This window comes from Dermacentor andersoni, chromosome 7, assembly GCF_023375885.2.
Source record: "Dermacentor andersoni chromosome 7, qqDerAnde1_hic_scaffold, whole genome shotgun sequence".
Classification (NCBI taxonomy): Eukaryota; Metazoa; Arthropoda; class Arachnida; order Ixodida; family Ixodidae; genus Dermacentor; species Dermacentor andersoni.
Genome location: NC_092820.1, coordinates 172,820,517 through 172,833,061, shown reverse-complemented (window position 1 = coordinate 172,833,061; position 12,545 = coordinate 172,820,517). Strand labels below are relative to the sequence as shown.

General features: G+C 46.5%; 1 protein-coding gene across 5 annotated transcripts in view; it reads right to left on the bottom strand.

The window, feature by feature from the left end:
* LOC126533015 (calpain-B-like) overlaps positions 1-12,545 on the bottom strand; it is a 172,802-nt gene that overhangs the window by 127,943 nt on the left and 32,314 nt on the right. For 2 of the 5 annotated variants that reach the window (XM_055071694.2, XM_072289407.1), the window contains exon 1: positions 8,771-10,051. The exons of 1 other annotated variant lie outside the window; for it this stretch is intronic. In XM_055071694.2, the coding sequence (XP_054927669.1) occupies positions 8,771-8,845 (75 nt within the window). In that variant the 5' untranslated portion in view covers positions 8,846-10,051. Of the gene's footprint in view, positions 1-8,770; positions 10,057-12,545 lie in introns of those variants that run through there. 2 more of the 5 variants (XM_050180200.3, XM_055071693.2) reach the window with 2 other exon arrangements.

Sequence of the window (12,545 nt, the reverse complement as noted above, 5' to 3'; positions counted from 1 at the left end):
AGAGCGCCTGGCCGACGGATGCGCCTCTCCACACGCGGCAGCCGTGCTGCGCCGTCCTTTTTCTTTTTTTCAAGCGAGTGATTTCAGACATTCGAGGCACATTGGTGCCACAAACGAGACAGTGACGGGGCAGGCGTTAACAAAGTTTCAACAGTCCAGCAGGGACATAGCTTCTTTTCTCTCTCTATCGCGGGGTCTCAAAAATACTTCTAAGAGGAAGCCTTATACCTCATATATCGGAGCTCCAATCTATGGCAACGGAAAAATCTTTTCGTTCGGCCTCCACCGCAGCGAATTCGATTAGTTTTGTTGGATTTAAAATAATGTTACGATCTACCGCCTTTTAGAGAGCAGATCCATTATTTAGACTATCCATATATTTCCACAAGAATGGCATGAAAATAGCAAAGATGTATAAAGCACCAACTAAACTATCAAAAATGATCTCGCAATTTTGTGACTACACTTACTGAGGAAGCTTATAAAATTGACGTATTATACCCTACCCCCACATAAATAATTAATTTGTGAGTAGGACTTTTGCAAAACTCCCGTAAACTGCGTGAAAATTTTACCTAGGCTGAAATTCACATTCATCATCATGATCGTCATCATCATCATATTTTATGCCCACTGCAGGACGAAGGCCTCTCCCTGCAATCTCCAATTACCCCTGTCCTGCGCCAATCGATTCCAACTAGCGCCTGAGAATTTCTTAATTTAATCGCTCCACCTAGTCTTCTGCCATCCTCGCCTGCGCTTCCCTTCTATTGGTACGCATTCTGTAACCCTAATGGTCCTTCGGTTATCTAGTGTGCGCATTACATGACCTGCCCAGTGGTATTCCCCCCCCCCCCCTTAATATCAATTAGAATATCTGCTATACCCGTTTGCTCTCTGATCCAAACCGCTCTCTTTCTGTCTCTCGACGTTATGCCTAGCATTCTTTGTTCGATTGCTCTTTGTGCGGTCGTTAACTTGTTCTCAAGCTTCTTTCTCAGTCTCCAAATCATTGCCCCATATGGCAGCTAGCACCGGTAAAATGCACTGATTGTACACCTTCCTTTTAAATGATAATCGAAAGCGTCCAGTCAGGAGCTGACAATGTCTGCCGTATGCAATCGAACACATTTTTATTCTTCTATGAATTTCCTTCTCATGATCAGAGTTCCCTGTGGTAGACCAAGGTAGACATACTTCTTCACAGAGTCTAGAGGCTGACTGTAGATCTTGAACTCTTGTTCCCTTGCCCGGCTATCCATCATTACCTTTCTCTTCCACATATCAATCTTCAACCCCACTCTTACACTCTCTCTGTTTAGGTCCTCAATCATTTGTTGTAACTCGTCTGCAGTGTTGCTGAATAGAACAATGTCATCGGCAAACCGAAGATTGCTGAGATATTCGCCGTCGATCCTTACTCCGAAACCTTCCCAGTTTAATAGCTTGAATACTTCTTCTAAGCACGCAGTGAATAAATAGCATTGGAGAGATTGTCTCTTCTTGTCTGACCCCTTTCTTCATAGGTATATTCCTACTTTTCTTGTGTAGAATTAAGGTAGCTGCGGAATTTCTGTAGGTATTCTGCAAGATATTTACGTGAGCGGTCTGTACTCCTTGATTACGTAATGCCTATATTACTGCTGGTATCTCTACTGAATCAAATGCCTTTTCGTAAATCTAAGAAAGCCATATAAAGAGGCATGACTGTGCTCTACGGATTTCTCGATCACCTGATTAATGACATGGATGTGATCCATTGTAAAGTATCCCTTCCTGAAGCCAGCCTGTCCCCTTGGTTGACTAAAGTCCAGTATTGCCCTTATTCTATTCAAGATTATTTTGGTGAATAACTTACATAATACTGGGAGTTAGCTAATGGCCCTATAGTTTTTCAATTCTCTGACGTCTCCCTTTTTGTGGATTAGTATAATGTTTGCATTCTTCCTGTTTTCTGGGACCCTTGCAGTCAATAGACACTTCGTATAGAGATCCGCCATTTTTCCAAGCATTATGTCTCCTCCACCTTTGATTAAATCGACTGTTATTCCATCTTCTCCTGCCGCTCTTCCCCATTTCATGTCTTGCAAGGCCCCTCTGACCTCATCGCTAGTTATAGGAGGAGTTTCTGTATACTGTTCATTACTGTTTCGAATGGAGGTATCCTGACTCCTCTGGGTATACTGTACAGGTCAGTATATAATTCTTCCGCAGTATAGAATTCTTATTGGTTTCAGGCTGCGTCCATTTTTTACGGCTTCTTCAGTCTGTCTCACGTTATAATTTCGAATATCCCTTAGTTTCGCCTTGTTGATTAGTTTTGACAGTCCCGCGAGTTCTATCTTATCTCTTGAGTTGGACACTTTTATTCTTTGTCGTTTCTTTATTAGGTACTTTATTACTTGGGAGAGCTTGCCTACTGGTTGCCTTGGTGCCTTGCCTCCCTCTTCAATTGCTGCCTTTGAAGCCAGCCTAGTAACGGTTTCATTCATTACCCCCCTCTATGTTATCTTCATCTCTCTGTTATAAGGCTGCATATTTGTTTGCAAGTACCAGCCTAAATTTATCTGCTTTTACCCTTACTGCCTCTAGGTTGACCTGTTTCTTCTTGACCAATCTCACTCTTTCGCTATTCAAATTGAGGTGAACCCTAGCCGCGTAGGCTTATACCACCTTTAACCTATACCTCTTATTAGGTTTTTCGCTTAATATATGATAATATATACGATATATAGTTTATTATATTTGTCCGCTTCAAATTATTTGACAGATGCAGTTTACAGAGCTGCGATTCTTTTAGGTAGAGATGGATTTCTTTATTGTTTTGCTTCAATATAAGTTTTAACCTTAAGTACCTTTTATATATATGAACGAGAAGAAAGGGAACCGACGCCCCGATATTTATCATATCATAAAACGTCAGAAAGAAAATAGGGGACATTACTTGTACTTATTAACTGAATTAAAGAAATTAAGGCAGTGTTAGTAGAAACTATGGAGAACTAATTCGAAATTCTGGTTATTACAGTCGAAGAAATTAGATTTCTTTCTCAAGTGGAACAGATTTCATTCAAATCGGTTGAACTTGTTCAATGAGAGTATTTCTATGTTGAATACTAACACATCCATTTCGACATGGAGATCAGAGGTGGCCCCGAGGTAAGGCTTTCATTTAAATTATTAAAGAATGACATTATTGTTTAATGTTTTTCACTAATTTAGTTAACTACAAATTGCACAAACTTGGGGCAACAGCCCGGTCATCCGCCTGACCTTCGCCGATCGGAAAATGGTTCCTTGTACCAGCCGCCCCTAGATTTCATTCAGGAAAAATACCTCTGTATTTTCATTTAAATGTGTACTGGCATTTATATATATATTTTTTTTATCTATCAGATGGCTCTCGGCTTCATAACTACAGCGTCAAAAGCGCAAAAAAAAAATCACCAATTATGTTCTCCTTGAAGGTGACCGTTTTAAAAATATGTCAAACAGCGCAGCTTCTTTCCGTAGGGTTTGTTTGCAAGTTATTTCTGTGCTTCACGAAAATCAGCGGTTATGGTCACAAACCGCTTCCTCCGTGCCTTGCAAAGGCTTGGCTTGCTCGCTTGCTTGTTGCTGTCCTCTATGAGAGATTGGGTGCCCCTAATTTTTGTGAAGTACACAGATTAGTTGTAAAGAAACCTTACGACAGAAAACTTGGCGCGCTTTTTGAACTGGCAACATTAAAATATCTTATAATTCATTATTTGTAGTACGTTCGAGGAACTGAGGCGTCATACTGTGATTACAGAGTCAGCAGCTATCTTATCTATCTAACAGAGCAAAAAAAAATCTAAACAACAATTTTTGCCAGTTCTTTAAATTATGCCGCGAGACGTCATAAAAGCTATGATATTGACAATAAATTTCGGAGCATTGACCACTTGCGGAGCACTGACGCATTATTCGCGACGACGGTCCTCAGAAATTTTAGCCAAGCAGGTTAAATTAATTTCGACCCCGCGGGGTACCCAGACGGGCACCCAGATGATGAGGTACACGGACGTCCCTGTATTCCCCGCGCCCGCGTCAGACTGCGATCGCTCGCAGCCAGGAATCGAATCCGCAACCACGTGCTCAACAGCATAACAGCACATAACGACAGGTAGTGACTACGATGAAAGAAAAAGAACAAGAAAATTTAATCTAATTTCTCGGTGAATAAATAATGGAAACAGCCTGTGTGTTTTTGTCTTCGCCATGCGTCTTTCGCTTTTTCTAGCCAATGCATCACGTACCATCTGAACAATAAATGATTCAGTCGTTAGTCATCGCCAGTGTCGTGTCCTCCTTCCTGACGTCCGCTTTTCGAGCGCCTTCCAGAACAACGACGCTTTGTTTTGCAGGTACCGCTTACGTTAGCGCTACACATGCCTCTGCAGCGAGCGCCTGAGTCACCGCTAACCGAGTCAGAACACATAACTGAGCGTGGCCCCCGAGATCGCTCCGGCGAGCTGCGATCTGGGAGGCCACGAACTGAGCATTAAAAAAAAAAAAAAGACAGAAAGTTTTAGATTAGGGGACGCAAGCGGCTTGCGTACACAAGAACTCGAGGCGAGGGTAGTGCTTGTGCGCAGACCCAAACGTAGGGGTCTGTGCATGCGCAGTACCGTGGCCCCTAGTTCTTGCGTACGCAAGCCGCTTGCGTCCCCTAATCTAAACCTCTCTATTACTAGAGAGAATTCAGGCGTTGATATGGTTCAGCAACTCTGAGAACGATAAGTAGCACGTGGATTTGTCTAATGTTTGTGCTTGTGGCTTTAGACGGTCTTTGCGCGTTTCTTTATTACTTTCGTTTTTCTAAATATGCAAGCATATATTTTGTAAATGCGGCACGTCAAGAAGACTGCACACATGCATCATCACTGCGACTTGTTGCATTCATAACATATATTTTGTTGAAAATTATCAATATGCAGTCATAAAGCCATTCGAAGCGACAATAAAGACGAAGTTTAGGCAAATTCACGTAGTATATACCCAGCATTCCCATGCTGGCTGGAGCTTCACGCTAGCAGCTCCCGTAGACATTAGCGCCAAAGTTCTCTCGAGTAATCTTTAACTATTTACCTGAGGATGAGTGGAACAATGTTTGATTCTAGTGCATGATTCTTGTAGAAAACTACGTTACCGTGTCTGTCTGAGCGTATGCCAAAACGCTCGTGTACTTATTACATTCAAGTGCACATTAAAGAACGCTCTCAAAATTAATCCGGAGCCACCCCTATAGGGCATCTCTCTATAGTGCTAGCAACTATAGGAATACAGCGAATGAAACTTCAAAACAAACACCTAGTTTTAGCTTACGTGTAAGCTTCCTTTCATGAAAACACTCGTCCTCCAATGGCACACATATACGACAGATTACAAGGGATGATTCGTTGAAGCAATGAGCTCGGACAGTAATCTACTGTGATTCGTCGGAAAGAAAAAAAAAAGCAATGAAGATGTGTGTGTGTGTGTGTGGGGGGGGGGGGGGGGGGATCGTAGCTATATCACATTTCCCGCACAGCTGCCAGTGACAACGACGCGTTTCTAAGTGACGGGGTAAACGTCGCGCTCGATAGGAGAAAGACGTGCTTGCGACAGGTACGGGCGCGATGCACAAACAGGTAAAATCGTGCACCGACTCGCCATCGACCGCGCCTGCCGCTGCACGCGGACAGCCGGAAACGAGGCACTGTGCGCGAGGCTTCGTTCAATTGGAGCCAGTCTGGGCCGTCAGTCGCGCCTTCTAGCAAGATGCCAGTTATTTATGGTCACAAAAGCAACGATGACGGCAACAATAAAGATTACGCTGGGGGCGGTAATTACGAAACAGACAGTACACTATATATATGCACGGTTATTTTTACGATGTTGCAAATTTTACATTTATAGGTAACCAACACTTGTCACCCTAAACATGGTAACGTACCCAAAATATTGGCCGTTTGTCCTAAGTAATGCCATTACGAGGCTAAGGTACTGTGAAGCTGAAAGTGTATACATCAGTCAGAGTAAAATTTACAGAAGCCAACACGTTGGGCGGTCAAAATTTGCAGCCATCCCGCCGCGGCGTCCCTCACCTGTTCAACCGTGGAAAGTTAGAACCAAGCACTAGAAAAAATTCTAGAACATTATGAGGGTGTAACGCGAAAGGGAAACAAATACAGTAAGGAAACGTAACAGTAAAAACACGTGTAAACTACGGTATCTTGCGCGAACACTCCAAACGCTAGTTTCTATTACAGGCGCACATTTTCACATTTTTATAAGATTATTTTTTTTTTTGCCGCTATATAACGGCAAGAGCCACGCGGTACTTGATGTTCTCGATATTTTTCGTAAGCTCTGAAGGTAGCACTATAGATAAAAATAAATTGCGTCGAAAACTATAATATGCATGCTCCGTCTGACGAAATGATACAGAATAACGCATCAAGTTTTATTTTGTCTAACTACAATCGTATTAGCGGTACCACATCAATGAAACACGCCCTTTCCTGGTAGTCACTGCAAATATGCGGCAACGCATCTCGTTCTACGCTTTTCCACAAGATATGTGCCATCATCAGACGCATTAACGCAATAAGAAGAAACCGGTGGGGACGCCTCCTAGGAGTTCCCGCACCAGCTATGTGTCGTCATGTAACTTTTGCCTTCACTTTGACTTTTAGTACGTGATCAACTTCTCTCCGCGAAATTATTGACAATAGAGTTTTGAAAGAATACTTTATCAGTATGACTTAGTGCTTCTCTTTATGTCTTTAAACTATGACGGGGCAACAAACACTTGACTTCAGGGCCATGGCGTCAATGGCATGGTGACGCAGTTACGTGCCGTCGGCGCTTGCTAGTTTTACACCACTGTTACATATATATGTGTTACTCCTTTAATGCAGGAAACTCTCAGTGCACGGGTGTTCTCGAATATTGTGCCTGTCAAAATGCTGTCAACGCGCGGCTGGAAAGCAAACACTTGACCATGCGCTCGACGACCTGTGGAAACTTAAACCACGAGTGAGCACGGTAAATTTGTATTTCTTTTATTTATTGTTTCTTTGTCCACTGCACGAAACTTGGAAGCGTCATTTATTTGTTTACCCCTCCCCCGCCCCCCTCTTTTTTGCCAAACTAGACCGCCAGAGACTTGGCAGATCATGGACGTTTCCTACAGAAAGAAAGTGAGACGAATTCGCCGCAGAAATTTAAAGCCTGCTTTTTCTCCGTATCAGCACGGTGATAGTTGTTGAGACATCCAAGATTGCGCCGAGCTGTGACCCAACAAACAAGTGCCTTGGTCACTGCAGCGTGATCAGAGCACAAGCAGAGGAACGACGTCGACAGTCGCAAGATAAAGCTTCGTAGTTTTATCCCCGTACATATATATTTTTAGTCAGCTCCAAAAAGAGTAGAAAGCGTTCTCTCTCGAGTTCTTTCGTCAGTAGTAGCAATCCTGCTATACGTAACCAACAAGAACTGGCATAACTACTTTTTAGCGTTGACGCGCACTGTGTACGCAATGACCGCACCAACCGGACTTTCAGGCTTTCTAGACTTTACCACATACACGCACGTCTGAAATATGTAAACCTGAGGAAGGAAAAAAAAAAGGTTCTGAGAGACAGACACTTGCCCGGTTTCATCCGTTGTGGATATCGGACAACACGTAAATACATTTAAAAAAAAAAAACATTATGGAGAACTGCAAGAAGCAAGAGTTTACTACGCGCCTTCGTGAAACGCTGCTGGACTGTGCAGGCCGAACACACGCACGCATGTACGCGCTCCCAGTGTAACTGCACGTGGTTTCCTTCAGCAAATGCAATACCCGGTGTCTTTTGTTCCCTCTTGCTTTTAGATTCCGATATAAAAATGATGAACACTACGCTGTATGTGCAACGCGGTCAAATTGCAAACTCGCAATACACAGTTCTACCGGCCGCTAGAGTTACTGTATACCGGTAGTCTTTGATCAACACCACCTCTAGTGTTGCTTTATTTAAGTGCTTCAAGCGGGCAGTACAAGAAATGAAAGAGAAACTGGGGGGTGTGAGCTCTGATACGAACACTTACAACGCGTATGCCCGGATCCTCTTGAAACGAAGTTGCGTTTTTTTTTTTTTTTTTTTTTTTTTGCCAAGCACACATCACTTACGACCACAGCAATACCGCATCCCCCCTCCTCTTTTGTTTTTTTGCTGGTGTCATTTGATGCAACAATGCAGTAATTCCACGCTGCCCTATACGGGGGCAGGGCGGGGGGGAGGGGGGAGCGTGTCGACCAGCGCTTTAACGTACAGTGTTACTGCAACGCGGCATGGTGTGCTCTAAACAACCGCCAATCGAGGTTAACGTAAAAGACTGTTCAGAAACCTTCGATATACTATATAGCAGACCTTATTCAGAAAGGCTGTATCAACCACGCCTCTCAAGGTATTGCGAAATTTCGCTACAGTGAGGCATTACAATTTGCCAAATATATTCACACGTAGTTCGACTGACTGGCCCGATTCTTACACGTCTCCGAATTTGGCTATGAATGAAGCAGTAACATGAAGGGTTCTGATTCAATTTTGACTATTCGGTATCTCTCGAAGTGCAGATTAAATCTCTCTAGTGTAACTCTCATGGCATGGTGTCGAACCTGCGCCCTCACGCTCGGCGCAGCTAGTGCACAGCGGCTGAGTAAGCGTCAAGTCGGCCGGTTACATGTCATGCGTGACGATGTCAGAAATATGCTCACTTTGTAGATGGGCGCCTTGTTGTTCCACGTGTTCCAAGAAAGGCGACGTTCTTCCACCTTCACTCCCAGACCCATGGCCGGACGACGGGTTTTCTAAAGCTGCCGAAACGACTACGACGACGATGAGCTGAGTAAAGCAGCCCGACGGATCTCCCACGCCCCTTCTCAGATAACAGCACTGCCGCCCGTCTCGCTCAGGTTGGGTCCCGCCCGTCGAACGAAGATGCACCGGCGCAGCGGGTGATCAAACAAGGCGCCAGCGTTCACACCGCGGACCTTGCAACACCACACGACGATCACGACGACAACTACGCCAAGACACGACGGCTTGCCGGCACACGCCCGTCAGACTCACGCTCTTCTAAGTCTGTCTTGCAGACGATGGCTGTCACGCACCAGTAAGCACACAGCACTCTTTAGAGGTGCAGGCGGGAGTGTATGGTTCGCCTCTGAAGAGCCACACGTCAGGCGACTACGCAACGCAAGAGAGTTTGAGCACACAACGGCACACAAATCTGAACGATTGCAGTTCAGCGCCTCACACCGACGAAACACGACGAAAAGACGAATCTTCCGAAGCAAACAACCGGCCGGTCCACTGCGGGCCTCCCCACCACACAACTATAACGCCGCCGACCTTGGAAGAACCAGGAAGCCGCAAAGCCGAAGCCGCCGGCGCCGCCGAATGGGGCCCCTCCGTCCTCCGAGGCAGAAGGGGCGGGTGTGGCTTTTAAAAATATCCCGCGCGGGGTCCAACACGACACACGTGACGAGCCAGCCGGTACGGTGGTGAGTCCGGGCAGTGAAGGCAAACCGTTCCGTGCACGCGCCCACAATCACACAGGCGCGCGGTTTTCGCCGTTACAAGCACACGCCGCAAAGCAAGCAATGCCGGTGCACGGCGTAGTACGAACGGCAGGTGGTGGCGAGTCGTGTCGTCGCTGCTTCCGACGACCAGTCGGCAAGCTCCAACAGCGAGGGCGCGTTCATCGAGTGTGTGTGTGTCACGGCCAGGTGAGGCGAGTATGGAACATATGCGGACGGAGTCGCGGAGCAGCGATGCAATGCGGCGTGCCCGCCGAAGCTGCAACAAGTGGTTGCGGTCGCGACGAAGCCTGCCGGCGCCGCGGCTTGCTAGTCGGTCGCCCGCGCAAACCGAGTCGACGGTCGTGATGCGACGCTCAACTTCGGCTTGACGCCAACGCCGCAAAACACGCCGCCGAGCGAAGCCAACGTTGTGTTGAATGCACGCCGCAGCCTGAGCGGGAAGAACGGCGACGCTGGCGACGCCACATGGCATCGGCCGGCGGCGAGCACGCAAACGTGCTGCCCTACCACCCCCCACCCTCCTCTCCACCGATGTCTTCCCACGCAACGGCACTACGCCTCCTCCTCGTCTTCATCTCGCTTCCTTCGGTCTCTCCAAGGGATCACGTGAGCAGACATCCACCGCTTGACCGATATCCGCGGGTAAGAGCGACGCACTCCATGCGCAAGACTCGCGCCGGCGCACCCGAACGATTTATTCGTATGCTCGGCCGCTTTTATGACAGAAAGGGAGCGGCGTCGTCTCGGGACGTTTCCTCGAGAAGACGAGGTGCTCAAGGCGTTCCACGAAACAGCATTCATATTCAGGATCTCTTCCTGGGAGGAAGAAATTAGCTACGGTGCTTATAGGCCACAGCTTGGCCTAGCATCGAGGGCGCTATTGGAGTCGAATACCGACGCAAGCACCTGTGCGTCCATAAGCTGTTAGCCTGAGAGACGCTCAGTGATGCCAATATTTTTCGTATCGACATTCTGATAGCTACATAGGTGCTAATGAGCGTGTACAGCGCTAAGTGTCACAAATAGAAACATCAACAATAATGGCAATAATGTTCCATCCACGAGCAAAGGGCCTGTACACAAAACACTGAACAAGTGTTGTACTAATTATCAGATGTTACTCGATTACGTTATGGTAAAAAGCAGTTTTCCATTGTAAAGTATTCACATTTTTCACGCATTCCACAGGTACGTATTTCCCAAAACAGGAATGACGCATGGAACGTAGGCATTACACTCTCGAAGATGAAGCGCCGAAAATAAATTGAGAATCGAAAAAAAAAGAAAGACAAACTTGCCCTTGACAGGACATAAAAAAGCAACTCTATAATCCACCGTACTCAACCATCACTGCCCACATTCTGCTAAAAGCACAGCAAACAGTCTTATTCGACATTAGAAACTAAACGCAGGAAGAGCGCAGACGCCGATTCTGCATCATCGCGGACATCCTCGGAACAGAGAGATCGATATCACTACACGAGGAAAGGCCACTGAACCTCTGCTGCGCTCTCCCCTTTCACCCCGCTCAATGGTGACATGGCAGCGTGACATCGTATTGCCATTGTCGCAGCGTTCAAGGGCCTCCGTTGCAACGGCGACAGGGAGACAGATGTCCCGCGTTGATGGCCGTGAGGTTTGCATGCAGAACAATGTAAACTGTATACGTATATAAAGAAATCAGTTTTATCTAGCACACATGAATTATTGCCCTGCCACCCTGGCTTTCTTTCAATGTAGGATGCCTCCATGACCGTGGCACACTATTTCAATGGAGTCTGCAGCGCCGTGGAATAAAATTGCGTTACTAGACAACGTCTTTCGACAGATCATCACAGTGCGTGACTGATATGCTCCTGTCAAACAAAGCTGTGTGACTCACTATATACATGATACCCGACACGGTGGCTCAGTGACTATGGCGCTCTGCTGCTCAGCATGAGGTCGCAGGCTCGATCCCCGCGGCCGCGGCGGGCGTTTATATTTCGGTGGCGAGAATTGCAAAAAAAAACGCGCGCGCGTACATTTCAGGTGCACGGCAAAGATCCCATGGGGCCGAAATTAACTCGCTGCCTTCCACTACGACGTCTCTCACGGCCCAGTGTTGGCTTTCGCCTTTAAGCATAACGAATCAATCAACTTTATTTTGAGAGAAAAATACAACGAGGCCTCCGGCGTTCGCTTATGTCTGCCACCCGATCTTCGGAGCAACAAACACTTTTGCTCGCTAAGAAGCGCGCGCATCGGACGCTCGAAAGATACCACGTGCGCATTCGCGCCACACCCACTATTCTCGATTAGGCGGCCGGAACTGAAACAGCGAAGCACGACTCAACGCGCAAACAACACTCCCCAACCATAAAGCAGGTGCGAAGAAAAAGAAATAACCCCGCACTATGTGCGACGACCGTGTCAAATTCTATACAGTCTCACATCGCTATCATTTCACGGCTGCGGAATCACCTAAGGCCCAAGTATCGCACATCCCCCGTAAAGCGAGTCACCCTAACGGCGCCGAAAGAAAAGTTGGCCGACCGGCGCTCCCCGGGAACGGCACGAAAGGACAAGAAAAAACAAAAAATACACGCAACGAGCTGAGAACAAAGAAAAAAAGAGGACAACCTTGACGGGACCCGCTCCTGCTAAGCCGAGAGTCGACTTTGCACGCCGTCGGCGCAGCAATATCCTCTCCAGTTTACGCAACGCACGACTTTCCCAACCACCACTCCCGAAGTAAGAACAAAAGAAAAAGAAATAAGAGGGAGGGAGAGAAAAGGGGGGGGTTGCATCGTTGATCGACACACTTGTAGAATTTGCAACAAGTTTGCCAATTCATTGCGCGACAACGTCGCTGTGAGTTTGGGTACACGCAAGTCTGTTATACATAAGACCATATATATGCTTCATTTGGAAGTCATGAAAGAGACATTATTGTGTAAGTTGGGCG